General features: G+C 39.6%; 3 protein-coding genes across 11 annotated transcripts in view; 2 read left to right on the plus strand and 1 right to left on the minus strand.

The window, feature by feature from the left end:
• Positions 1–1,743, plus strand: part of EDRF1 (erythroid differentiation regulatory factor 1) — a 23,109-nt gene extending 21,366 nt beyond the window's left edge. For all 4 annotated transcript variants that reach the window (XM_051801061.1, XM_051801065.1, XM_051801064.1 and 1 more), the window contains one exon: positions 922–1,743. In XM_051801061.1, the coding sequence (XP_051657021.1) occupies positions 922–1,093 (172 nt within the window). In that variant the 3' untranslated portion in view covers positions 1,094–1,743. The remainder of the gene's footprint in view (positions 1–921) is intronic.
• UROS (uroporphyrinogen III synthase) lies at positions 1,742–13,906 on the minus strand. 5 transcript variants are annotated; one of them, XM_051801221.1, is made up of 11 exons: positions 13,690–13,893; positions 13,216–13,329; positions 11,801–11,890; positions 10,932–11,015; positions 10,456–10,552; positions 8,637–8,711; positions 8,144–8,218; positions 5,645–5,728; positions 5,241–5,326; positions 3,968–4,066; positions 1,742–3,255 (listed from the first exon to the last, which is right to left on the minus strand). In XM_051801221.1, the coding sequence occupies exons 3-11, from the start codon at positions 11,861–11,863 to the stop codon at positions 3,109–3,111; spliced, it is 810 nt and encodes a 269-aa protein (XP_051657181.1). In that variant the 5' UTR covers positions 11,864–11,890; positions 13,216–13,329; positions 13,690–13,893; the 3' UTR covers positions 1,742–3,108. The 5 variants fall into 5 exon arrangements, with proteins under 5 accessions (XP_051657181.1, XP_051657179.1, XP_051657180.1 ...); XM_051801219.1 differs by lacking the exon at positions 13,216–13,329; XM_051801220.1 differs by lacking the exon at positions 13,216–13,329 and having other exon boundaries at positions 13,634–13,893.
• A 46-nt stretch (positions 13,907–13,952) lies between these two features.
• On the plus strand, positions 13,953–22,803 carry BCCIP (BRCA2 and CDKN1A interacting protein). 2 transcript variants are annotated; one of them, XM_051801210.1, is made up of 7 exons: positions 13,953–14,342; positions 16,231–16,305; positions 16,792–16,872; positions 17,929–18,027; positions 18,536–18,723; positions 19,791–19,968; positions 22,414–22,803. In XM_051801210.1, exons 1-7 carry the CDS (start codon positions 14,214–14,216, stop codon positions 22,582–22,584), a joined length of 921 nt encoding a protein of 306 aa, XP_051657170.1. In that variant the 5' UTR covers positions 13,953–14,213; the 3' UTR covers positions 22,585–22,803. The 2 variants fall into 2 exon arrangements, with proteins under 2 accessions (XP_051657170.1, XP_051657171.1); XM_051801211.1 differs by lacking the exon at positions 22,414–22,803 and adding an exon at positions 20,265–20,306.
• The last annotated feature ends 217 nt before the right edge of the window (positions 22,804–23,020 follow it).

Here is a 23,020-nt window from a genome sequence, read left to right on the forward strand (position 1 = left end):
AAACCTCATTCTTTGGTTTGTGGGGTTTTTTCCCCCCATATTGACTTGGTTGTCATTGTCTCTTGAGTGGGGTTTTGTAGTGAAGGTTCCACACAGGGAACATGTTTGAATGCTGTGAAATGGGACTGTTAAAATGTGTTCAACTTCTTGAACCTTTGAGGCCAAGCTTAAAGCTACCTTTCATTTAACCTTTCGAGTGCCTTCTGTACATCCTGTGTGCATTCCTTCCCTTCTGCTTTGCAGAAGGTAAGGTCTGTTTTATGCCTTAATAATGGGCTGAAAAGGGAGCAAATTGGAGCTCACAGATGCTGCTTCAGGGTCTCAAGTGCAGAGGACAGGAGAACATGTGGGAAAATTAATATTTGATAGCAAAACTTGCAGACTGGCAGTAAAACTGAATGAAACCAGTTTATCCTCTCAAAGTGAAATGCAGGAGCAGAACAGAACTTGGCTGTGCAAATCGGAGGGGAAAAGTAATTGAAAGTAATACTTTGTTCTGGGAATTCTTGTAACTTATCCCAGAAATACTTTGCATTTCAGTGGCTTTTTATTGACTACCTGCTCTGTATAATAAATGAACCTGTCTGATTTCTGCCAAGTGGGTGAGGAATTTAATTTGCTTCAACGTTTCTCGGTCATTCCTGAAGTTCTTGCAATTAACCTGACTGCTGCCTGGACATTTTATTTATAATATTTATTTATATTTTATGCTCTTTCCTGCAGTATAAAGAGCGGGCTCTGACTGCAGTTCTGTGAAACAGCAGGATATAGGAGGGCTGAGGAAATAGGAGATTCCACAACCCCAGCCACGTGGTTCCACAGGGATACTCATCAATGTTGTTATTTAATAACAGTCTTGATAATTTGCAGAATAAAATACTGTGGCTGGGTAATAATTTGTATGATTTCTTTTCTTTGTAGGGGCATTAATGAAGAAGAAGTGGTTCTGAAGACAAACAAGCAGGTTTATTCCCTGCTCCTGCGGGCGACTGCCAACAAGGGCCTGACCCTGCTGGAACGCACGGATCTCATCCTGAATTTACTGGAGCAGCTGGCTCCAAATTCTGAGGGCAGCAACAGGGGGATCCAGTGACTGCAACCCTGCAGAGCAGCAGAACCAGTGCCTTGCTGCATGGGATCACTGGGCTGTGTTCCCATGGGATATCTGTATTTATTGAGGTGATGTTATCACCACGTTGTTACATTGGACACCTGGGAAAGCACAGATTCCTTTTTATCCCAACAAAACTCGTTCAGCTCCCAGCGTTTCTTTGTTTGAAATGCCAGGTTGGAGTTGTGGATATAAATGTAACTGTTCTTCACCATGGAGAAATTAATGATTTTTCTCTTACAGGAATGGGCTTTGCAGTGATATCCATGTTTTGCATAAAAATGTAACCTCACAGCTGCTCTGGTTTGGTATTTAATGAAATATATTTTGTAAGCAAGGCTGCATTGGAACAGTTTAACTGCTGATGTCAGCCCAGGGAAATTTCTGTGGGATATGTGGATGCACTACTTTATTCCAGTGAGGATCCTGCACAAAAATGTTGTGCCTTTGAAGCTTTGATGTGACTCTTGCAAATTTATCCGCCATCTCGGGGATTTTGTTTTGGAAAGTGAATGGTTTCAGCTGTGTTGGAGTTGATCAAGAATAGTATTATCTTTTTCAGACTTGAAACTGTGAATAAATGAGAGGATATTTTTCAATAAAAATTTATTTATTAAATATAAACTCACAAGTCTGTCTTTTCTTGGTTATGACCCTCATCAGAGCAGCAAATTAAAAGAGAATGAAAACTACCTGAAAGGCAGAAAAAATCGGGGGGGGGGGGCTTATATCAGCATGTGAGGACTTTGGGTTTTCTGAAATACACATTACTGAAATACAAAGTTTTTAAAAATACAGCATCTGATGTTCTACAAATAAATGTGGTTCACTATTGAAAAACAGCAGTATAAAACACTTTATTTAAAAGTAGAAACAGTTTTTACATGTATGCACATGGAACTAGAAGAGCTTTCTTTAAGGTCCCTTCCAACCCAAACTATTCTGTGATTCTCCTTCTGAGATTCCATTTCATCTCAAGAAATGGAACTGCTTTATACAGCCAAATACTTGGCTCAGTTTGATGAACCCACACCCACAATCTGAAATGAGTTCAGGTTGCAGGAGCATAACTGGGCTCAGATTAACTCTTGTTCCAAGTCCAGAGCATCTCACCTGGCTGGAAATTCTGGTTGCATCCTCAGAATTAAGATAACAGGACTGTACAGCAAATAAGGGCTTCTCTGTTATTCCAGGAACCTCAGCACTTTGCTAGCAACACAAATGATCATTTTTTTTTCAGGAGGATTATAATTGAGTATATTATGATTTAAATCTTCTATGAATCCCTGGGCATTAGTGCTAAATCGGATTATTTTTCCCCTTTCACAGATAAATAATTAAAGCATAAACTACATCCAAAACACAACTCTAACACCATTATGAACTCTGATAAGCCAGTTTATTTCCCTGTTAATAAACCCTCCTTCTTTACATGAACAGAAACCCAAACCTAATTTTTCAGACCCTGTACTGTAAGGACATTGAGGGGCAAGAGCAGACCTGAATTAGCCCCACACAGTGCAACTTCACTGCAAGAACTCTCCCATTCCACTGAGAATCTACGATCATCATTTTCACACAAATATCTGAAAAGCAGAACAATAAACAAGTTTACAAAAGAACTTCATTGAAACGTGGGTTTTTTTGTACAAAAGACGTGTCTGTAAAACTGACTATACAGAGAAATTAAAACCTGACTTGTGTGCTGGGAGACACCTGAGGTGATGAGAGGAACTGATTTCAGGGTACAGGTGTTCACAGCTAGTTTTCAAGGATAAAATACTCACATTCACATGAGGAAAGGGGAAGAGTTGGATGTTTTAAGAGATGCTGGAGAGATTCCACATTTCTTAGACATCTAGGTGCAACCTTCTCACACCAGTCCCTGACAAGAGTGTTGTATATTCCCAAAAAACACTTTTCTTGCACGACAACAGACCTGAAAGTGGAAACCCGTCCTAGAGCACCATGTTCACCTTCCCAGGCACCCTGGGCTCTCACTTGGGCAAGGAGCAGTTCTGGGTGTGGAGGGCTTTGTGGATCCCAGCAGCGAGATCCTGGGGAGTGGGGCTCCCTGCAGTGCAGCTCACAGGGATCCCTGCAGCTTCCAGGGCCTCTGCAGTTGTTGGCCCGATGGCAGCAAACTGGAATGACAAAATTTCCAGTTGAAATGGTCAGGCAAAGCATCACATTTCAGGTGTGTGCCCTCCCAGTTACCCCCTCACACAGCTGAGCTTCCTCAACACCACTGACCATTTCAGGTGGAGGATTTTCAATATTAAAAAGCACCCATCCACTGAGCTACTCAGAAATTATTTAGGAAAGATTAATATTTATCCCATCATTACAAACATTTAAAGCTCTTAGTCCCTCAGAACAGCAAAAGTGAGAGGAATTTTAATCAGCTTCAGCCCAGTTCAAGCAAGAGCTCCTCACACCTTCAGTAAGAGAAAATTAAGTGTATCCTAGAGGAGGTGGGATAAGCTGGTTGGGGAAAACATTCTAGATGAAAACAATTACTCCTTTTAAAAAAAAACAAAACCAGGCTTTCAGCTGACTCCAACCAAGGCCAGGTGGGATAGGGTTTGGAGCAACCTGGTCTAGTGGAAGGTGTCCCTGCCCATGGCTGGGGGTGGATCTGGATGGTGTTTAAGGACCTTTCCAACCCAAACCATTCTGTGATTCCATGACTCTACATAATAACATTTGTATTTGCCATGATCTGGGGGTTTTTTCAGAGAAATAAACAAAAGAGAAAAATCAAGGTTTGTAATGGCTGTAACAACTTTCCTATCTCTCACTTGCCCACCCCAAACTTATTCCCTCTTGTGTTTCACTGTTTTTAACAGAAGATACCTTGACATGGTTGATCACATCCCCTGAAAGCTGCTGAATGTGCTGGAGGCAGAATTTGACACCAGATGGGCTGAAGAACACGACGCTTGCAGGGATTCCCTGAGTGAGAGGAAGCAGAGGTTGGCACAGATCCCTCCCTGTTCCAGCAGTGCCTTGTCACAGAAATCCCTTCAGCTGTCTCCATATGGATGGGAAGGGTCTTTATGGATGAGAAACTGCAGTGAAGGCAGCAGAAAGGGATTCCTGGGGCACAGCCAGCCTTGCCAAACCCCATCCTGCCATGGAATGCTGAAGTTCAGGAGTGACTGTAACCAAATACTTTGTCACAAGTTCCCCATGTTCCCCCTGCCCTGAGATCCTCTGGCAAAGACAAGGTGATGCCTTAGAACTGCAGACACATGGAAGGGCTGTCACTCCCAGAATAAACTGAATTAGGATTGCAGCAGGAATAGGCTGTAGCCAAACAAAACTGCCAAATTGTGCCTGGAGTGAAGGTGAGTCCCAAGCTCAGCTGACAGGCTGGGAGAGCTGGGGGTGTTCAGCCTGGAAGGCTCCAGGGAGACCTTAGAGTCGCCTTCAGTGCCTAAAAGGGCATCAAGAGAGCTGGAGAGGGACTTAAGACAAGGGCCTGGAGGAACAGGACAAGGGGGAATGGCTTCCCACTGCCAGAGGACAGGGTTAGATGGGATATTGGGAAGGAATTCTTCCCCTGGTGAGGCCCTGGCACAGGTTGCCCAGAGAAGCTGTGGCTGCCCCATCCCTGGGAGTGTCCAAGGCCAGGTTGGATGGGGCCTGGAGCAACCTGGGCTAGTGGAAGGTGTCCCTGCCCATGGCAGGGGGTAGAACAGGATGGTCTCTAAGGCTCCATTCAACCCAAACCATTCCATGATTCTATAATTCTATGAGGCTCCTACAAATGGAAAATTCAGAAATCCAATACTGAAACAATTTAAAGCCATTACTATTTTTACAATGCACTCACTGCTCCTGAATGACCTTTACTAGATGCTTTTAGAAAAACACTAATAATTCTAGCAAACATATCTCAATACACTTTTCAACAGCATGTCAGATGGAATTCTAACACTTATAATGAGATCAGTAAAGCATTCACAGACTGGATAATCAGAGAGGGAACACTAAGTAGGGCAGGTTACTGCTGGATTCTGGTTTGAGATATAGAGCAAAGGTGTCCAGTGATATTTAAGTTATACTAAATAAAGAGTATTGTCACATACCCCCAAAAAACTCAAACTACATCAGCATCCAGTACCTGTTGTGAGAAGTAACTGCTCAAGGATTTCTGCAGATCAGGGTGCTGGGTTGTCTGATAAACAGTCAGGCTTTCCAGAGGTATGCCTGGAATCAGGACACACAGTCATAATTAAACAGGGTGTCTTTAATTTCTATTCTCTCAATTAAACACTCACAACATACTAATTGCCCTTAAGTGTATTATTTTAGGCTAAAAAGATAAGATAGAAATTCTGTGAAGGATTTGTATGTCCCAGAGCTGTGGGCAGCCATCCACCCTCCCAGTGTTTACTCCCATCCTCCAACCTGCAGCCAACTTAACAGCAAGTTCCATTTTTACTTATTCAAATTTGGTACACAAGCTTTAGAGGCAACTTTTCTCATCACTGACTAATTAAAAGGAGTCCCCAGGGGAAGCTCAACCTTTCTCTCTAAGCACTGTAGGAAGAACTTCTCTTTTCAGGGCTCCACAAGGAAAAAGAAGAGCTGAGGAATTCGGTTTCTCTCCTGTAAACACACAAAACAAGAACTTTAATTAGCTCAGGTCTTTAGTAAAGAGTAAACATGATACATTTGATACATTTTAAAGGTATCAAATGCTGATTTATCAAATGCTTCACCACAGACACAGCCCTAAGGTAGCTCAAAACATCTGCAGTGCAGCTGCATCCCCAATTCAGAGGACAGAGGCTACTTAGCATGTACATTAAAAATATTCCATAGATGGAATATGAATACTTTGCCTAAAAAGATCTCCCCAAAGATAAAATGCATTTCTATTCCCCCTGCCCTTCTACAAAGGAATTTATCTCCTCCTCCTCAACACAATCTGCCTCAATTTTATATTTAAAATCTCAGTCCCACTCAATATATGACAGATCTCTCTCTATAAAAGAATATTCAGGCAGACAAAGAAGAGGACAGAACATTTTTTTCTGCTGAAAAGTTTCAGTCTATCTGCAATTCTACCTTACTTCTGCAAGGAAAAAGGGATTCTGCTTCCACTGCTGGGATGGAAGGGAATATCCTCACTGGCTTTTGTCAAATTAGCAATTTAACAGCAGACTTTTGCCCAGTTTGCCTTTTCTATAAATAACAAAATCAGAGAAAATTTCAAGCTGAAATTCTGCACAGCTGCTCCAGCTTTGCACTCAGCTTTCAAAAGAAATGGGAGTCCCTCAATAAATTATTTTAGTACTTATTTAGATTTGTTAATACATGTTTAAGACACCATTACTAGTAAGAGAAATGCTTTTAAGTGCTGGAAGGAGATTCTTGGTTTATGTAGCAGCAGAGATTTCTCAGGGATAAAAAATAAAGGGCAGCATAGGAAACATCACATGGAAAGACCCTGATAGGAGTCACCACAGATACACCTGTCCTGCCTGCACACTGAAGTTTTATTAGAAAACACAGATATCTTTATCATAAATTATAGGAAGGAAGAATAAACTCGGGTCAGAATGCAAAAAAGGTTTTAAAATAAGATATTTCAGCATCAATTCTCCTGCAACTCCTGTCAGTTAATTGAAATATCAATATGACACCTATAAAGAAACAGATCCTTTTGGACTTGTGTTTACAAAGGACAGAAAAATTCCTTACTAAGCCCGAACAACACAAGTATTGGTATCCCCTACCTCTGTAACCAAATATTTGCCTTGAAAAAGAGTAAAGCCAACTGGCCAGTTACAGAGTTAATTCCTTTATTTCTCAATCCTTTAGGTTGAAATATTTTTTTAAAGCACAAAAGGTAAACAACAAAAAAAACTCACTATTTCAGATTTTCCTTTTATTCTGACAATAAATTCTAGTGATATAAAAAATTCAGAGCTGTTCTTTTCATCTACTTCTTTTATGCCTAAAAAATGAGTATATACATACTAGGGAACATGATATAACTGAATCTGTACTTCTGAGGTTGTTATAAACCAATTGAGAGCACACAAATATGCACAATCCAATAAAACCTTGAGGATAATTATATATATCAACAACAAGCAGACTCCAACGATTGAAATTCACTGTTTGGTTGAGTTTTTTCACATTCCTACAACAGAACAAAAAGGTATTTCTCTTGTCTTCCTTCTCAAAAAAAAAATCCCTGCACCTGCCAACTGGCAAACATTGAATTCATTGCCAGAAGTAGATTTTCTAGCACTAAAAAAAATCAGCTAAAACCTCTCTTTGCTTTAATGTATCTGCTGAAGAGCAGAGATGGGTTGTTCTCCCCTTATGGCCTTTTTTGTATTGCAAGTATCATTTCTAATTTTCACAATTTATTATTCAATCTTGTGTTGGCAACTATGCCTTTTATCATTACATACTCCACATAGTTAAAATGTTTTATTTTCCAGTGAATTAGAGAACACTGTGCCCAGGAAAAGCAATATTTGCCAGCTCCAATTGTATTTTCCTTTTACCTATAAATCTCTGCTACTGTGAAGACTTTGCTGATCAATTCACTGGCATCTGTACAAAAACACAGCCTCTTTTTTCACAGGTTGTACTGACCCATCCACTCAAAAAATAATCAGCCCCTAAGCCTAGAAATGTTTCTTGTTACTATTGGAAATTTTAACAAATTACAATAAAAACAAAAGAGGAAGTGGACTAACAAGACTTTAAAAATTACCCAATAATCTGATAATTCAATGCAGCAAAGATCAGCATTACATATAATATTATTAAACAATTAGAGAGTCTAAGATTTCATGTAAATTAATACCTTGTATATACATTTTGAAGTATTTTTTATTGTCTGTCAGAGTTATCTCCCAGAGGCTGAATTCACAGGTCCTACAAACAAGAGATATTTGCAGCAGGTATTTCTCTGTCTCACTGTGCACTTAATTTTATCTTCAGGAAATTCTGAAACAATGGAAGATACCTTAATTTGACTAGAAAATTTTAGCTACTTACTTGAGCAAATATACTCAGCCAATTTTTCAGCATTTCCACACTTTTCTCCTTGTGGGGTGAGGCCAATTTCTTCCACTATAACCAAAAGTAGAGAAAAGCATTGAAAACAAAGAAAACAATTCGGATTTACTGTCACAGAAATATGGGTTGAAAGGGAAACTATGTGTACAGTCTCAATCAGGTTATAATCCCTCTCATCCAAATTAATTTCCAAACAGAATGAAAAAGCCACATGCAAATTAAGAACAAAGGGGTGTTTTTCCTGCTTTGACCAAATTTTTTCAATTAGTGACCATCACTTTGCAATAAAAGGAGCAGAATCCAGAAGGCAGATCCTGACTGAAGCATAGAAAGTTGGGATATGTTTTTCAAATTATTCAGTTAGAAAACTTACTCTTTTTTTTTTCTGAGCACCCTTGAACAACAGATAATATTCCAAAAATTGTACTAGAAGCCAGATTTACTTAAGATTTCTTTTTTAAAACCAGCTTACCTAAAGAAGCTGTAGCTTTTCCTACCACATACGTTGGTTTGATATTCCACATTTGCTTAAGAGATTTCAACCAGGCTGAAAAACATTGAATTAAGTTACATTAAAGCACATGGCAACAAAATATGAATGCTAAACGATTATTTGGACTTCTTTTTAATCTACAAATACAGCAAAATAATAATAACTAATATTCCCACTACATATTGCAGAACTGGATGTACAAAATGAATTTTAAATGTGTTTTTTCACTGTGTAAACAGCAGTCTTCAACATGTTTTTAAAAGGTCAATTTAAGTAACTAGTTCTTGGCTGCTTTGGTTAAGTAGCACTTTTAATGTACACTTTGCCCTGTGCCAGATCCCATGGAACTTGCAATGTTCATTTTTGGCATTAAAAACTTACCAGAACTCGTAGGGGAAAAAAGGCACATTGTGCAAAGGGAGATTTAGACACAGAAACTGGTGATTTAAATTGAGTACTTAGGCAAAAATATATAATATTCCATGACAACAAACAAAAGGGTAAAAATCTGTATGCATCCACTACAGAACTGCATAAAGCAACTCTTATACAAGAAATATATAGAACTGATTATATTTTAGACATGCACCAAAATTAAGTTATCAACTCTGAAATAAAAGGTACCCAAGACCAAAGTAAAATTTTTGTGAGACAGTTTTCCTCCCTCAGGCAGTGAGGAGGTTATAAATTACTGCTCTTGGTTCCAGCAACCTGATCCCTGTGCCCAAAATCCTAATGGGTCAAAAATAGATACACCAAGTCTTTTACTGTCTTGTCTTAAACCAGCACAGCACAGGACAGGGAGTTTTCTTCTGATATTTTTAGGGGGGAAAAAAGAAATATGTACTACAACAGAGAAAAAAAAAAACAAATCAGAGGAAACTATTATTAAAAAGGAGGAAGATAAGGATTTATTGCCTTTGAAAGGAACTCAAATAGGAACTAAAAAAAATAGGAACCAATGACTCATTTTATTGATTAAAATTTGTATTTCAGCAGGTCCTAATCAAGACTAGGGATGAACTTGACATAAGAGATGACATTTGACTCCAAATCCTAATATATTGTCCTCTGCTGCTGAAAAGGTACAATAAGCCAAGGGTTTCAGTGCTTAATCAGGGGTGTAACCTTACTCCCAGTATATTAATTAGTAAGTCCACAGCCCAAATATGGAGCAGATGAAGTAATAAAACTACTTAAGTGTTTGTAGAAACTCTATAGCAGAACTATCACTTATCACAAGAGTTTTTGAAGAGTTCAATATGATTTGACAGATCATTGTGACAGGAATTTCCATTTAGTAGGATTCTCACAGCTGATCTGTTGGCTTTTAGGTATCATCAGCTCTTCACCACTTTTTAGCTAATAATTAATTCACTTGAGGGTTTTTTTTTATTCAAGACAGAGAAATCTCTGTTTCTGTAACAGTAGGCACAGTAGCAGTGGCCAATTCTTATAAGATGCTCTTCTCTTTAAAGGAGGAAAGTAGTTAGTGAGTAAACCAGGCACTGCAGTAAAATATTCCCTATGCACAAGACAAACACAAGTGGAAAAGCTCTCACTAATTAGTAATTTGCACCAAAGGCTCCTTCCTTTAATTTTTAAGTGTGGAAAACCCAACCCTTAAAAGCTCAATCCACCACTAGCCCTTTAGGGATGTCACAAGAACTATGAGATACAGCTGTTTTTAAAAAGTCATGCTCCAAACATCTACTGGTGGGTGAAATAAAATGCAGTACAATACAGATTTCACAAGATACTGAAAGAGAAAGACCAAGGAATACAAATATACACTTACCTTCTTTTTTACTGTTCTCTTTTAAGCATATTTTGATGGCTTCTAATGCCCTTGGACTGGTAAAAACTAGGCCTCCATAGCACTCTGGATGAGAAAGCTATTTAAAAACAGTAAATCAAGAAGTGAACAAAAACAATTAGTAAATTAATTTAAAAATTAAGTTGATCAATTCTTTACAACCTTGAGAGGAACAGAACAGCTTCAAGAGATGTCTGAAATGCCCCAATACTTGCGTCTGTCTATGGTCCATCAACTGAAATGTGAATTTTGTCTGACTAACTTAATTCTTTAATAAGTATGGACAAGATCCCTGATGTTGTCCAACCGCTGGACTGTGCTGTACACAAAATTTTATTATACACAGCTAAAAAAGGTACCACAAAGGGCACAATTAAACCAAGAGAACACCCGGGATCTTGGCAGCCATGGCCTAAATTTTGTTGAAAATAAGACAACCAGAATAATTTAGAACTTACCTTTTCAAATAAGCTTTCAAGAGACAGGAATTCAAATGACAAAACTGGGATCAACGTTGCTTCAAGGCCATACAATCCTAATTCCTATCAAGAAAAAGTTTGCAGCTCTTGAAATAGGTTCCAAAAAGCAGTTTTTCCCTTTTTCAAATAATTGACTAAGTCAGCACAAGTATTTCTTTTTACTAAGGCAAAATTAAAAGGCCTTTGATTTCCTTTTACTGGTAAATCTAGTTTGGTTTGTTAGTTGTTTAGTATTACAAACAACTGTGGAACAGAGGCCTCCTGAGTTACGGGATAACTCTGAAATCCCAAGTCCTGGACATCTCTGTAATTCTGTAAATAAAATTCTTCTAAATAATGCATTCTTCTAAAGGAATAATTCCTGTTAAACAGAAACTCTTCAACAGAACTGCTCTTACAATAAGACTCACTCACATGACTAAAGGCAGCAGCAGAAAGGACCTCACCAACAACTAACCCCTATTTCACATTACATTCCCAGTAAGAATAGTAAGAATTCTTGTAATCTTAGTTCTATTCATATGAACATGATTAATGTTAATTAAAATGAAACTGGTTTAATATTAGGACGTTGCTGAGAGCTTTAAAAGTGAATTCAGTAAAAATGCCCCATAACTAACATAACTTTCTGCAGTAAGAGCATATTTTCTAGGACACTTCTTCTCTTAGCATAATTTCAGAAATGTACTCCTATTTTTGATTATTTTCCTCGGAAAATATCACAATTTCAAACATCCACTCCTAATTTTGATTAAGCATGTTTTCCACCTGAAACAGTTACATCCATCTGACACTATTATTTAATAGTGAAGTGACCCATTTGTTTACTTTTTTTAAAGTTTACTCACTTTAATATACGGATCTGGTCCCGAATCTCTGTCTTTGGGATCCTTCAGCAGCAGAACCTTCATTGTTCACCAAGGAAGTGCAGCAGAACTCTAGAATGCAAGAATGGAATTTATCTAAATTAGATCTAAATCAGATCTACTTGAACAGCGACTTCAACAGCTCAGCTCCAAAGAACTGGGTTGCTACCAGTTGTACAGCTCCCTACACAATGAGTAAGCAGTTACTGGGCATTCTCTGGGCAGGAATATCCACCCTGATAAGGCCAAAAAATAACATGCTGCCTTCAGATAACACTGCTCAAGGAACGGGCTCCAATGAAAGTCATCAAGGAGAACACATTTTAAAGAGTATTTTGTAAAAGCAGTAACAACCCCGACAATGCCATCACATTCTGCAATGTGATCAGCTCCTATCTGTGGAAAAGTTATTTATTCTATTAATGTCCATGCTGGTTTTCACCCTCTGATCATCATAATATTTAGGCAAAGATTTGATTTGATGCATTTTGGGATCTCACCCTTTTCTAAAGGGAAAACAGGGTTTCAACATGTTTTTTTTAAGTACAACGTATGTGTGGCTACTTGAATATAATATATATAATCATAATATTCACATGCTTTCTCTCATGTATCTCTAGTCAACAATGCTACACTGAAAACACACATTCTGCCATTAAAATGGAAGATGATAGTTCTCAGTTCCTCAAAAACTTGCACTTTGGTGTTGAATTCAGCTACAAATGTACCAATCATAAAAACAGAAATCCATTCTCTAACTGCACATTTACCCTAATTATCCACATTTATCCTAATTTCCTGATTACACACTAGCAAATTTTCTTTAAAATAAATTATTATAGAGATCCAAATGTTTTACCACAAGTAGATGGGTTTAATAACCAGGGAAGATAAAACCCCACCTGTAAGGGTGCCATGGAGTATGGTCCAGAAACCTACCAAATTCCCAGATAATCTAAGACATATATAACCAAGTAACAACAACAGTGAAAGATTTAAGAATAATTCCTGCTATCTGGGTGTCTAAGTCCCAAAACTCAACAACAAAACTGGTTCAGAGGAGCAGCAAAAGGCTCCGACCCTTCTACTACATCGTGCATTTTTACCAAAAGCAGTTAGTCATTAGTAATTAATTTCAAACACAAATTCACAAATCAAATGGAAAACTATACACATACAGACTGCATCCCCAAAAAGGTAGTTTTAGTGCAGCAGGAAAAATCTGACAATTCACATTCCTACACTGAATTCTTTCCCTGTGCATCATTATTCACGTTTTGGCAATGAACTAAGTACTCCCAGAGCATATCTGGCTCTCAAAAAAAAAAAAAAAAAAAAAAGAAAAAATAAACAGAGGCATGATTGATGCTTTAAAGGAAACAAAAATTTTAACCTACTTGGTTTGTATTTATAAAGCTGGAATTGCATCCCAGGCCCTGTGCCTTGCTCTTGTGGCTGACAGTAGGAGTATTCAGTCCCCTTCTTCAGTGACCTCATTAACATCCACCTTTCTTCGTTAATTAGACAAAAAGACTTAAATGGAGCACGTTCGACATAACTGAGGCTCAGTCATTAGTCACCACTTCGGTAATTTCAGTGCTTAGGAGTTTTCCACGTATTTTCCTGACTGGTGTTTTCCATACAGAGAACATTCACACTGTGCTTACTGTGCTGTACCTCGCTCCCTTTTGTGTTTGTTAGCCTGGAATTATCCGGAACCAGGGAGTCTAGTTCTGGGGAAGCTGGGAATTATCCTTTTTTTTTTTTTTTTTTTTAGGCAAGCAGCAAGCTGTTTCAATTCGCAATTTTTACTACCTTTACTGATTTTTACTAGTACTAATTTTTAATCATGTCAGAGATGCTCGGGATACCCTGTTCCTTTCGAAGCGCAGAACGCCGGAATCACTGAGGCTGGAAAAGCCCTCCGGGATCACCGGGTCCAAGCTGTCACCGGAGCACCGAGTGCCACGTCCAGCGGCTCCTTGGACACCTCCAGGGACGGGCACTCCACTGCCTCCCTGGGCAGCCCCTTCCAGCGCTTGACAACCCTTTCCAGGCAGGAATTCCTGCCGGGAGGAAGTGACAGCAGCAGCGCGGAGAGGAAATCCGGGGGTTTGGGCAGAGGGGCGGTCCGGGGAGCGCCCCCCCGGCACCGCGCCCCAGCCGCCCGCCCGCCGCGTCCCCCCCTCCGCCGTGCTACCCCGCGACTCCCTGTCGCGACATACGGCGACACTGGGTGACATTGGGTGGCATTGGGTGGTATTGGGTGACATTGGGTGACATTGGATGACACTGGGTGGCATTGGGTGACACTCGGTGGCACCCCGGGAGCGCCGTCGCGGTGCCGGCCCCGCAGCCACACGTCCCTTCCGGCCGCGCCTGCGCCCCGCCGGCCATGGCCACGCCGGCCAAGCGCCGCGCTCCGCAGGGCCGGGACCGGCCCGGCAGCGACTCGGAGTCGGAGTCGGGATCCGCGGGATCGGACGGCTCGGAGGGCTCGGACTCGGAGGAGCCGATCGATGAGGTGAGAGGGAGCGGGCCCCGCGCCGAGCCGGCCCGGCCCCGCCGCTCCCGGCGTCCAGAGGAGCTGCGGGAGATGGGAGAGAGCGCCCGGAGCGGGGTCGGGAGGGGACTTGGGGGATGTTTGGGGCGATATCTGGGGGGATGTTCTTAAGGGTGTTCGGGAGGGTTTTTGTTTGGGGATGTGTTCTGGAGGTTGTTTGGGAGGGAGTTTGTTTGGGAGAGTATTTGTTTAGGAAGATGCTCGGTAAGGTGTGTAGGAGGATGTTCGGGAAAATGTTCCGGAGATGTTTGGGAGGGTTCGGTTTCTTCTCCCAGGTAACAAATGACAGGACAAGGGGGAACAGCCTCAAGTTGTGCCAGGGGAGGTTTTGATTGCATATTAGGAAAAACTTATCCATCAAAACAGCTGTCCAGCCCTGGCACAGCTGCCCAGGGCAGTGGTGGAGTCCCCATCCCTGGAGGGATTTAAAACCGTGAGGATGTGGCACTTGGGGACGCGGATTAGGGGTGGCCTTGGCAGTGCTGGGGGAATGGTTGGACTCGATGGTCTTAGAGGGCTTTACCAACCTAAATGATTCTGTGTTTCTGTGCACTGACTTTGAACTCTTACTAAAACCTTCAGATAAGGCAACCTGTTATTTTCACAGGGCTTAAAAAGGCCAAGAACAGAAGTATCTGTGGATTCTAAGTTGGTACATTTTAAATTAAATATTTTACTGCAGTGATTGTGTTCACTAGGATTTCACTTTTAGTTAATTATTTTCCTTTTTCTTAGATGAGGCCCTACTTAAGTTAGCAAATAAAAAAACCACAAACCCTGTCTTTTTAAAAAAAACATGTCCTGATAAGAAGTGTAGGTTTAATTGTGTTATCAGTTGTAGTAACATGATGGAAAAGCACATTTCCCATTTGCTAGAAACGTGTGCCACGTTGAATGGGCACTGCCCTGGTTTAATCTAACATGTGTTGAAGTTCTGGACTGGCACTGCTGGTACTGTGTGTCCTGTTCAGTGTTTGTAAACTGGTAAAAGATACTTCACTACTGTTTCAACACTAAAAAATTAAAGCTAATGACAATAATCCTTTCTTTTTCCTCCTTTTTCTTAAAAGTGCATAACACCCCTGCATAATGTGGGTAGGACAGTGGTTTTTATTGAGTTGTGGATGAAGTTTCTTGAGTCTTCAGTGGCAGGGATTTTGAGGATGGTTTCTCTGTGTCCTGCACTGCTTTTCAGTTCAACTGATAAAATTTGCAGAATAACACTTATTTTAATTTAGTAGCCCGGCTTTTGAGGATGATATATCACTCTTACATCTATTTTAGTTTGGAAGTCTTGATATAAAGATATGTTGAGTTTCCCTCAGTTCTCGTATAAGACATCAAGGTGTGCACTGTAATATTAAAGAAATGTACTGAGCATTTATAACTATGCAGAACTTTGTAAAGTAATACTTTAAGGGCATTTTTACTTTTGCCATATTAGCCTTTCCCTTCAACTCCTAACAGCTTGCTTTGCAGGCTCTGGCTTTGGCATAAACATGGAGGGAGGAGATGAAGCCCATAGGAGAATGTCAGAATCACAGAATGGTTTGGGTTAGAAGCTTAAAGCTCATCTCGTTCCCCCTGCCCTGGGCAGGGGCACCTTCCACTAGACCAACTTGCTCCAAGTCCCATCCAACCTGGCCTTGGACATTTCCAGGGATGGGGCAGCCACAGCTGCTCTGCTTCTTTCATGGAAGAAATGATAACTAACAATTACCAGGGTTGCTGAAACATGGAAATAAGTTTTACTTCTGATATCTGCCATTACTTGTCTTCAAATTTAGATTTGGTTTGATACAGGTTCTTGCCAAGTGTGTTTGATATTCTCTGTTTTACTTCTTCACAGGAAGTGAATATTGAATTTGAAGCACATTCCATATCAGACAATGACTACAACGGGATAAAGAAGTTACTGCAACAGGTACTTTGGCTACTTATTAGCTTGGTTGGTATGTCCACTGTGATAAATAATATCTAAAGAGTGAAGCAGAGATATCAGTTCACATTCTCTGTATTGATTTATAGTTTTACTGTTCTTCAGCTCATGGAGATTAAATAGTTACAGCTGCATGTGAACATGTGTCTCCTAAACCGTGGTTTCCATAACTTGACCCAATGAAATGTAGGATTATTCTTTCACGTTGCATCTTTCTGTCTTCATAATGTTAATTGCTCCCCAGGAAACCTTGTGTGTGGAAGGTCCACGAGAAAGTACTTCAAGAAGCTGATTTTTAGTCTTTACAGTATTATATTGAAGGAAGTTAAATAAAAAACCTCACTAAATAGAAATTAAAAATGCAACAGAGTATTCCATGGCAACTTAGAGACATTACTGACTATTTACTACTAAGTGGCCCATGATATATTATCAGTGCCTAAAACTTAATACTTATTTCCTGTCTTCCAGTTGTTTCTAAAAGCTCCTGTTAACACTGCTGAGCTGACTGATATATTAATACAACAGAACCATATTGGAAGTATTATCAAGGTAAGATAGAATTTATGTTTGTAAGTTCAGTACAATAATTGTTGTTGAAATGACATAATTTCTGTATTTCAGAAGGGGATGCTTTAATTTGTATCTTGCTTTTTGGCTTTGAGAGTAATTGTTTTATGGGAGCTGAAATTTTCTATGCCTGCTTTCAACCAAAGAATAAATTTGATTTATTATTGGTTTCTTTTTATATATGAAAGTCTTTTCACTTTCTGAATTTTGGTGTAGTAGGGAAGTAATGCCGAAAATGCTGTGGAGAAGTTTGTTCTCATCTCCATAAGAAATAGGAGCTTGGGTCTTTCCTGCATTCTCAGGAGGTACAAAGATAGAGACCAGAAATACCCTGTGTGCAGATTTTTTTTGTGCAGAGTTCTTTGGGCGTAGAAAAGGATCCGGGGATGATTGCTGAAAAAGTTCTGCTGGCTCAGGAAGCTGCTTAATATTGTGTGGTGCTCGAGATATCATGACCACATTGCTTTCAAACCCAAACAAGCTGCCCCCATGGCACAGTTGTGCTGTTAAACCATTGCTATACATCCACTTTTTGTCCCGTGCCAGCAGTTTTTCTGTCCAGGTTTAATATGATCCTTCTGTTCCAGCTGCACAATCCCCAATTCTTTCCCCAGATTTTTTTTATTGTGGAGTTTTGTTGAGCTCTTTGTCCCACTCCCTATCAAGGCTTTATTGCTCTGTGTTTTTTAAGACACTGCAGGTTTACTTCCCCTACTTTAGAAACTGCAGAAAATTGCTTTTCCTTAAGATATTGCCGTGCCTCGGACCGAGATGCTGCTTATTAAATGTGAGCTATCAAACTTTAGTGCCTTTCAAAAGCCCCTGCTGCAGAAGATGCATGACCTGGCTTTATATAAAGCTGGCTCTGAGTACAGCAAGATGTTCAGTGAAGCAGCCCCAGAATTTGCAGTTTATGTTTGTACAGATCACCTGGATGGTTGTCATCTGCTGAGCATCTCCTGGGAAGACAAACAGCTTTTGCTGCAGAGTGGAAATAGAATGTCAGTCTGAGTTGTTGCTTTTTCATTCTTTCAACAGCAAGCAGAAGTTCAGGAGGACAGTAGTGATGATGATGATGATGACGACGATGATGAGGTCTTTGGTTTTATAAGCTGCCTGAACTTAACAGAAAGGAAGGTTGGTATTCCTCATTAACATCTAGTTAGTGATAAATGAGGCTGCATCCTGCTTTCTGGCCTGTGTGACAAGCCTGGACAGCTGGATCAGGATTTTGAATTCCAGCGTGGGGTCATAAAAGTCACACATGACTTAGATTTTTTTTTTTTTGGTTGTAGTAACTTGCTGAAGGTCAAAGAGTGAAAACTAAATCCAGTAATTCCAGGGTGACTGAGCTGTCAGTCACTTGTGTTTCTCCACTTTGATCCTCCTCAGTTTGGAGTTTTGCTGTGGAGTGCTCTGTGTTCCCATCAGCTGCCAACCTTTGTTTGCCCTCAGCTTCAGGGCTGCTGAAGGATTTCAGAGGAATTGTTTATGAACGATTTCAGAGGAATTGTTTAGTGCTTCGGAGGCTGCTCGAGGAAATTGCCACCAGGCCTGCAGGAAATCCCCTTGAAGGTGACATCCAAGGTTTTCTTGTGCAAATAGTCCTTCTGCAAGGTAAAGAAAATACACCTTTTGATTGCAGGGCACACAGTGTGCTGAGCAAATCAAAGAGCTGGTTCTGAGTCACTGCGAGAAGAGCTGTGACCAACACGTAGTGGAACAACTGAGTAAACTCCTGAGTGACTGTACAAAGCCTGTGGGCCTCATACTCAGTGAAAGATTCATCAATGTTCCACCCCAGATTGCTCTGCCCATGCACCAGCAGCTCCAGTAAGTTTGTTGGTTTTTTTTTTCTGACACAATGTTGAATAGTACTTCATATTTTTTTCAGAAATCTTACTTATGTGGAGCTATGTTAAGACAGGTGGTACTACAGATGTAAGTAAGGCAGGAACAGAAAAAGTTGTTTTAATCTCGTATAAGGTCTTCAGTTAATTTTTAAATTTTCTTTACATCTTTAGGCTTGGGAAACTCTTTGTACTTTAAAATATAAAAAATTTTTTAAAATATAAACAAAACACAAAAAGGAGGGTATAATTTAAGAATATGTGCGTTTCTACTACAGAAATAGCTGTGTGTAGCTTATATTTAGCTGTGTTTAGTTTGTATTGTTTGATTATTTTCATATTGATCTGGGAAGATTTAAAAATGAGAACTTTTTATAGGGTGCTGATTAGGAACAACTTGGATGTTTCTTCTCATGTGTTAGTGCCTGGCTCTGGAATGGAGCATTTGGATTGAGAGACAGGCTCATTTAAGCAATTAAGGAGACCTCTAAGGAATTTTGGGTGTGTAAGATAGGATTGGTCAGGAAGGTTTTTAGAGGAAAAAAATGAGGTGCTTGAAGGCTTAACTTTGAAGTCACCACAAATACAGCACTTGTGACAGCTGAAATTCAGATTTCAGCCTCTTTCTCCTAAAGGTTTTGGAGTGTTTCAGTGACAACATATTTAACATAAGGTTGGGCAAGAGTTATTTTCGGTGTTTTCAGTTATAATTCCTCATGGAAGTGATAATGTGATGTATTTTTAAGGAGAGTTGCACTTAGAATCATTTCACAGACTGTCTACCATGAACAAGATTCCGGGAAGAAAAAGTTATCTTGTGAGGTGTGGAAAGACATCAGTACTTTTATTGTTTTAAAGTGCAAATAGTGTGTTTATGTACTAGGAATAAACATGCAAAATTTATTTTCTGAGGCACTCATAAAATAATAGGCTGCAATATGAATATCCTTTCTATACTAATGCAGTATAAGGTTTATTATATACTTGTTTAGGATTTAAATTGTGTATGTAAACATGTTTTTAAATGTGTAAATATTTATTTATCTTTAGGAAAGAGCTGACTGAGGCACAGAGAACAAACAAACCTTGTGGGAAGTGTCACTATTATCTTCTTATCAGCAAAACCTTCACAGAAGCCACAAAGAGTAATTCTAAGAGGAGGGAAGGGAGAAACCAGCAAAAGGAGGAATTAATGTTTGCAAATGCAGAGGAAGAATTCTTTCATGAGGTAACACGTGATACTTTTAATTTAAGATGTTAATTTTTCTTTATGTATCACCGAAAAAGGTGTTTTACCTTAAATTTAAGAGCAGCTTTTAACAAGATACAATCACAACTCCTTTTAAATTAAATCCAGGGTTTTTCAGAGTAGTGTTGAGAGATGAGCAGTCAAGCTATTTTTGTGTATTGATTTGTGTTTCCTTTTGGTCACCTTCTGTTACTTTCAAAAAATGCTCAGAATAAAAAACTTCTGAAGATCCAAACAAGTAGCTCTCATTTCCCTTTTCTATCTCTTCTACTCAGGGCAAGTATATTAATAAAAAGTGCTAAAATACTGAGATGAAAATATTACTTCCTATCTCCTAAGGCAATCTGTCTACACAGTTCTGGTCCCAAGCCAGATCAGGTGAGGGGAAGATGCAGGAAATTAAATTAAAAACGTGCTTTGAAATGCAAGGAATTTTTTGTCGTGTGGTGTTTCTTTTTCCCAAGCTTAAAAAATCCTATTCTACAATATTATTGCTTTGTCAAGGGACCATTATTTTTCATTTCTGGCAGTACCTACAGGATGAAGTCCTTGCACATGCACTGTGTAGTTAATGGCCAGGGTTGCTGTGTGTGATCATTCATGACTCTCAGTGAGAGGCTGCGGTAGGTAGGGCTGTAATTTTATTTCTTGGGAAGAAGGAACATGTAAGTGGGGGAATTCATTCTTAGCCACAGGAAATGTTGTTGCCTCAGTGCAGTAACAACTTGGGGATTTTCTTTCTGTGTTCCTGCCACAGCAGCTGAACCTGAGCTCTCTGTGCTGTTGAGAAGCTGACAGGGAGCAGCCTGTGATGCTCGTGTGTCCCTGGGTGTCACCTGCCAGAAGGGCTGTGTTCCTCTCTGCTTTGTTATTTTGACTGGCATTCTAAAGGCTAATTAATTGTGTGCTTTCAAGTAAATTGCAGTCATTTTCGGCTCAAGTGGGTGGACTCAAACTGAAAGTGCTTTTTCTTTTTTTAACAGACTTAAAAAAAAAAAATTCATTTTAAACATTATGGAGGGTGTTAGATGAAGTAGGGTCTCTGCATTTAAGAATGTGTGTATGTTAAATTAGTGTTGGAGTATATATCCTCCCTGATCACACAGAAGGTTAATTAGATTGCCATAAAAGTATTAAATGTGATGAGGCAGACACTTGCAGCCATATAAAACAGAGAGAAGCCTTTTTCCACTTGTCAGTTCCCTGGGCTTTATTCTGTTCCTTAAAATTATAACCAGGAAATCTATTATAACCAGACTTGGAATTGATTAAAGATTTAGGGCTTCCATTGCTCATATTGTTCTTGAGCAAAGCCCCTCATTTAACGTGGTGGTTCTTCAAAAATTAAATTTACAGCCTTGAGATACTGTTAGTGGGAAGCAAACCTAAAAGGAGACTGGATTTTAACTTCCTCTGCAAAGGGAAGTGGTTAGGGAAGTTTTTCTACTAAATGGTTCAGCTCATACTCCTTAATCTGACTTGTGGGAAAACTAGAAACATTTCTTAGATACATATTCCTTATCCATCAGGTATTTTGTCTAGGAAAGCTAATAAAAAGGGACTTTGTATGCAGTATATATATCCCTGAAAAGAAATAATACACATTATAAACACCTGCCTATTTGGAGAAGCACAAATATGTCTTCCAGTGGCTCCAGCCTTTCCAAGAGCTTTTTGAATCTCTCTTCAGGATTCATATTGGTGCCCGTGCCCTTAATATTGATTTCTACTGGCAGTGTGAAAGAGGGGAATTACTGTTCCTCATATCCTTGCAGATATGTTAATTTTTAGCACTCTGAGCAGTTTTAAGAGTAGGCTATGAAGGGAGCAGAGCCTTCTCACAGCCTCAGGCCTTCCAGATGTTGTCCACACCAATCCATCATCTTTAGTGCAGGCTCAGTTCCACCTGCATTCTCCTGCTGTCCCTTTTATCTGGGTTTTGGCTAATTCTCAGAATTACACAGTGGTTTGCTCTTGTTCCAGGGTTGAAGGTCTATTAAGAGCCTGATTTTCCTGTCCAAGATCCCTGTTAGTTGCACAATAGCTTCTAAGGATTGGCCTTTCTTAATGTGATTGTGTGGAGTGAGGTGCTGCCTTAAAACGACCTAAAATAAGGCACAGTAAGAGTATAAAGGGGACATTGATTTTTTTTTTTTCCCCTCTGTCTTAGGTAATTTTTCTGATCCTAAACTGTAATGATAGCAGTCATTTTAGAATTTAATATGAATCATATAAATCCTGTGAAAAGCAGATAGTTTAAAACGCTTAATAGCGGAATTTTTTTGGGTGGACCTTTTGAGATGGGAGAAAACTTCTTAATAAGCATGGCATAATAGGTTCATTATTTTTGCTTTGTTTAGGGGATGTATTGTCTTCATGCTAATGAAGAATTTTAACCTGAATGCTTTTATTTGTGTCGTTCAGAAAGCCCTCCTGAAGTTCAACTACTCTGTGCAAGAGGAAAGCGACACCTGCTTGGGTGGCAGATGGTCCTTTGATGATGTACCAATGAAGCCTTTGAGGACTGTTATGATAGTTCCAGCTGATGGAATGAATGCCATTATGGAGAAACTCAAAGACTACCTCTCACTCTGAACTCCCCTGCAAGCACCAGGTTTTTGTAAGGCAGCCCTTGCAGAACTCTGACTTGGCAATATTTTCACACAAGACTTGGTGGTAACGGTTTTGTTCCACTCAAATGCCTCCTCTGTGCTCCTAAAAACAGCCATCAAATTAATATTTTTTAAATATTTAATCTGATTTTACTTTGGTATCATCATCAAGAGTCAATAAAATCCCAGTGTCAAAAGAAAACTTGAAGATCTGCTCAGTGTATTTTTAACCAAAATTAAGTCATGTATTTTTGTTATGAAATAATGGATGCAACTCCTTTTGTTGAGAAAAGTGCTTTTTCTTTGTGTTTCTTCCGTCAAATACATTTCTGTCAAAAGTTTGAAATAATTACATGTGTTAAGGTGGGGATGTACTTTGCATATATTGCTTTTATTTGTAGTTGTCCACTCTGTCATAG

This window comes from Manacus candei, unplaced genomic scaffold (genome assembly GCF_025592945.1).
Source record: "Manacus candei isolate 608988 ecotype Guabito, Panama unplaced genomic scaffold, ASM2559294v1 h1tg000050l, whole genome shotgun sequence".
Taxonomy (NCBI): Eukaryota; Metazoa; Chordata; class Aves; order Passeriformes; family Pipridae; genus Manacus; species Manacus candei.

What these genes read in the sequence shown, in the direction of transcription:
- UROS (XM_051801219.1), bottom strand. Translation starts at nt 11,863, where the DNA reads ATGAAGGTTCTGCTGCTGAAGGATCCCAAAGACAGAGATTCGGGACCA. An exon ending in AGAGAACAGTAAAAAAGAAG is followed by an intron (nt 8,712 to 10,455) that starts GTAAGTGTATAT and finishes AATGTTTTTCAG; the next exon opens with CCTGGTTGAAATCTCTTAAG. An exon ending in TACAGTGCTTAGAGAGAAAG is followed by an intron (nt 5,327 to 5,644) that starts GTTGAGCTTCCC and finishes TCCTGATTCCAG; the next exon opens with GCATACCTCTGGAAAGCCTG.
- BCCIP (XM_051801210.1), top strand. Translation starts at nt 14,214, where the DNA reads ATGGCCACGCCGGCCAAGCGCCGCGCTCCGCAGGGCCGGGACCGGCCC. An exon ending in ATATTGGAAGTATTATCAAG is followed by an intron (nt 16,873 to 17,928) that starts GTAAGATAGAAT and finishes TTCTTTCAACAG; the next exon opens with CAAGCAGAAGTTCAGGAGGA. An exon ending in AGGAAGAATTCTTTCATGAG is followed by an intron (nt 19,969 to 22,413) that starts GTAACACGTGAT and finishes TGTGTCGTTCAG; the next exon opens with AAAGCCCTCCTGAAGTTCAA.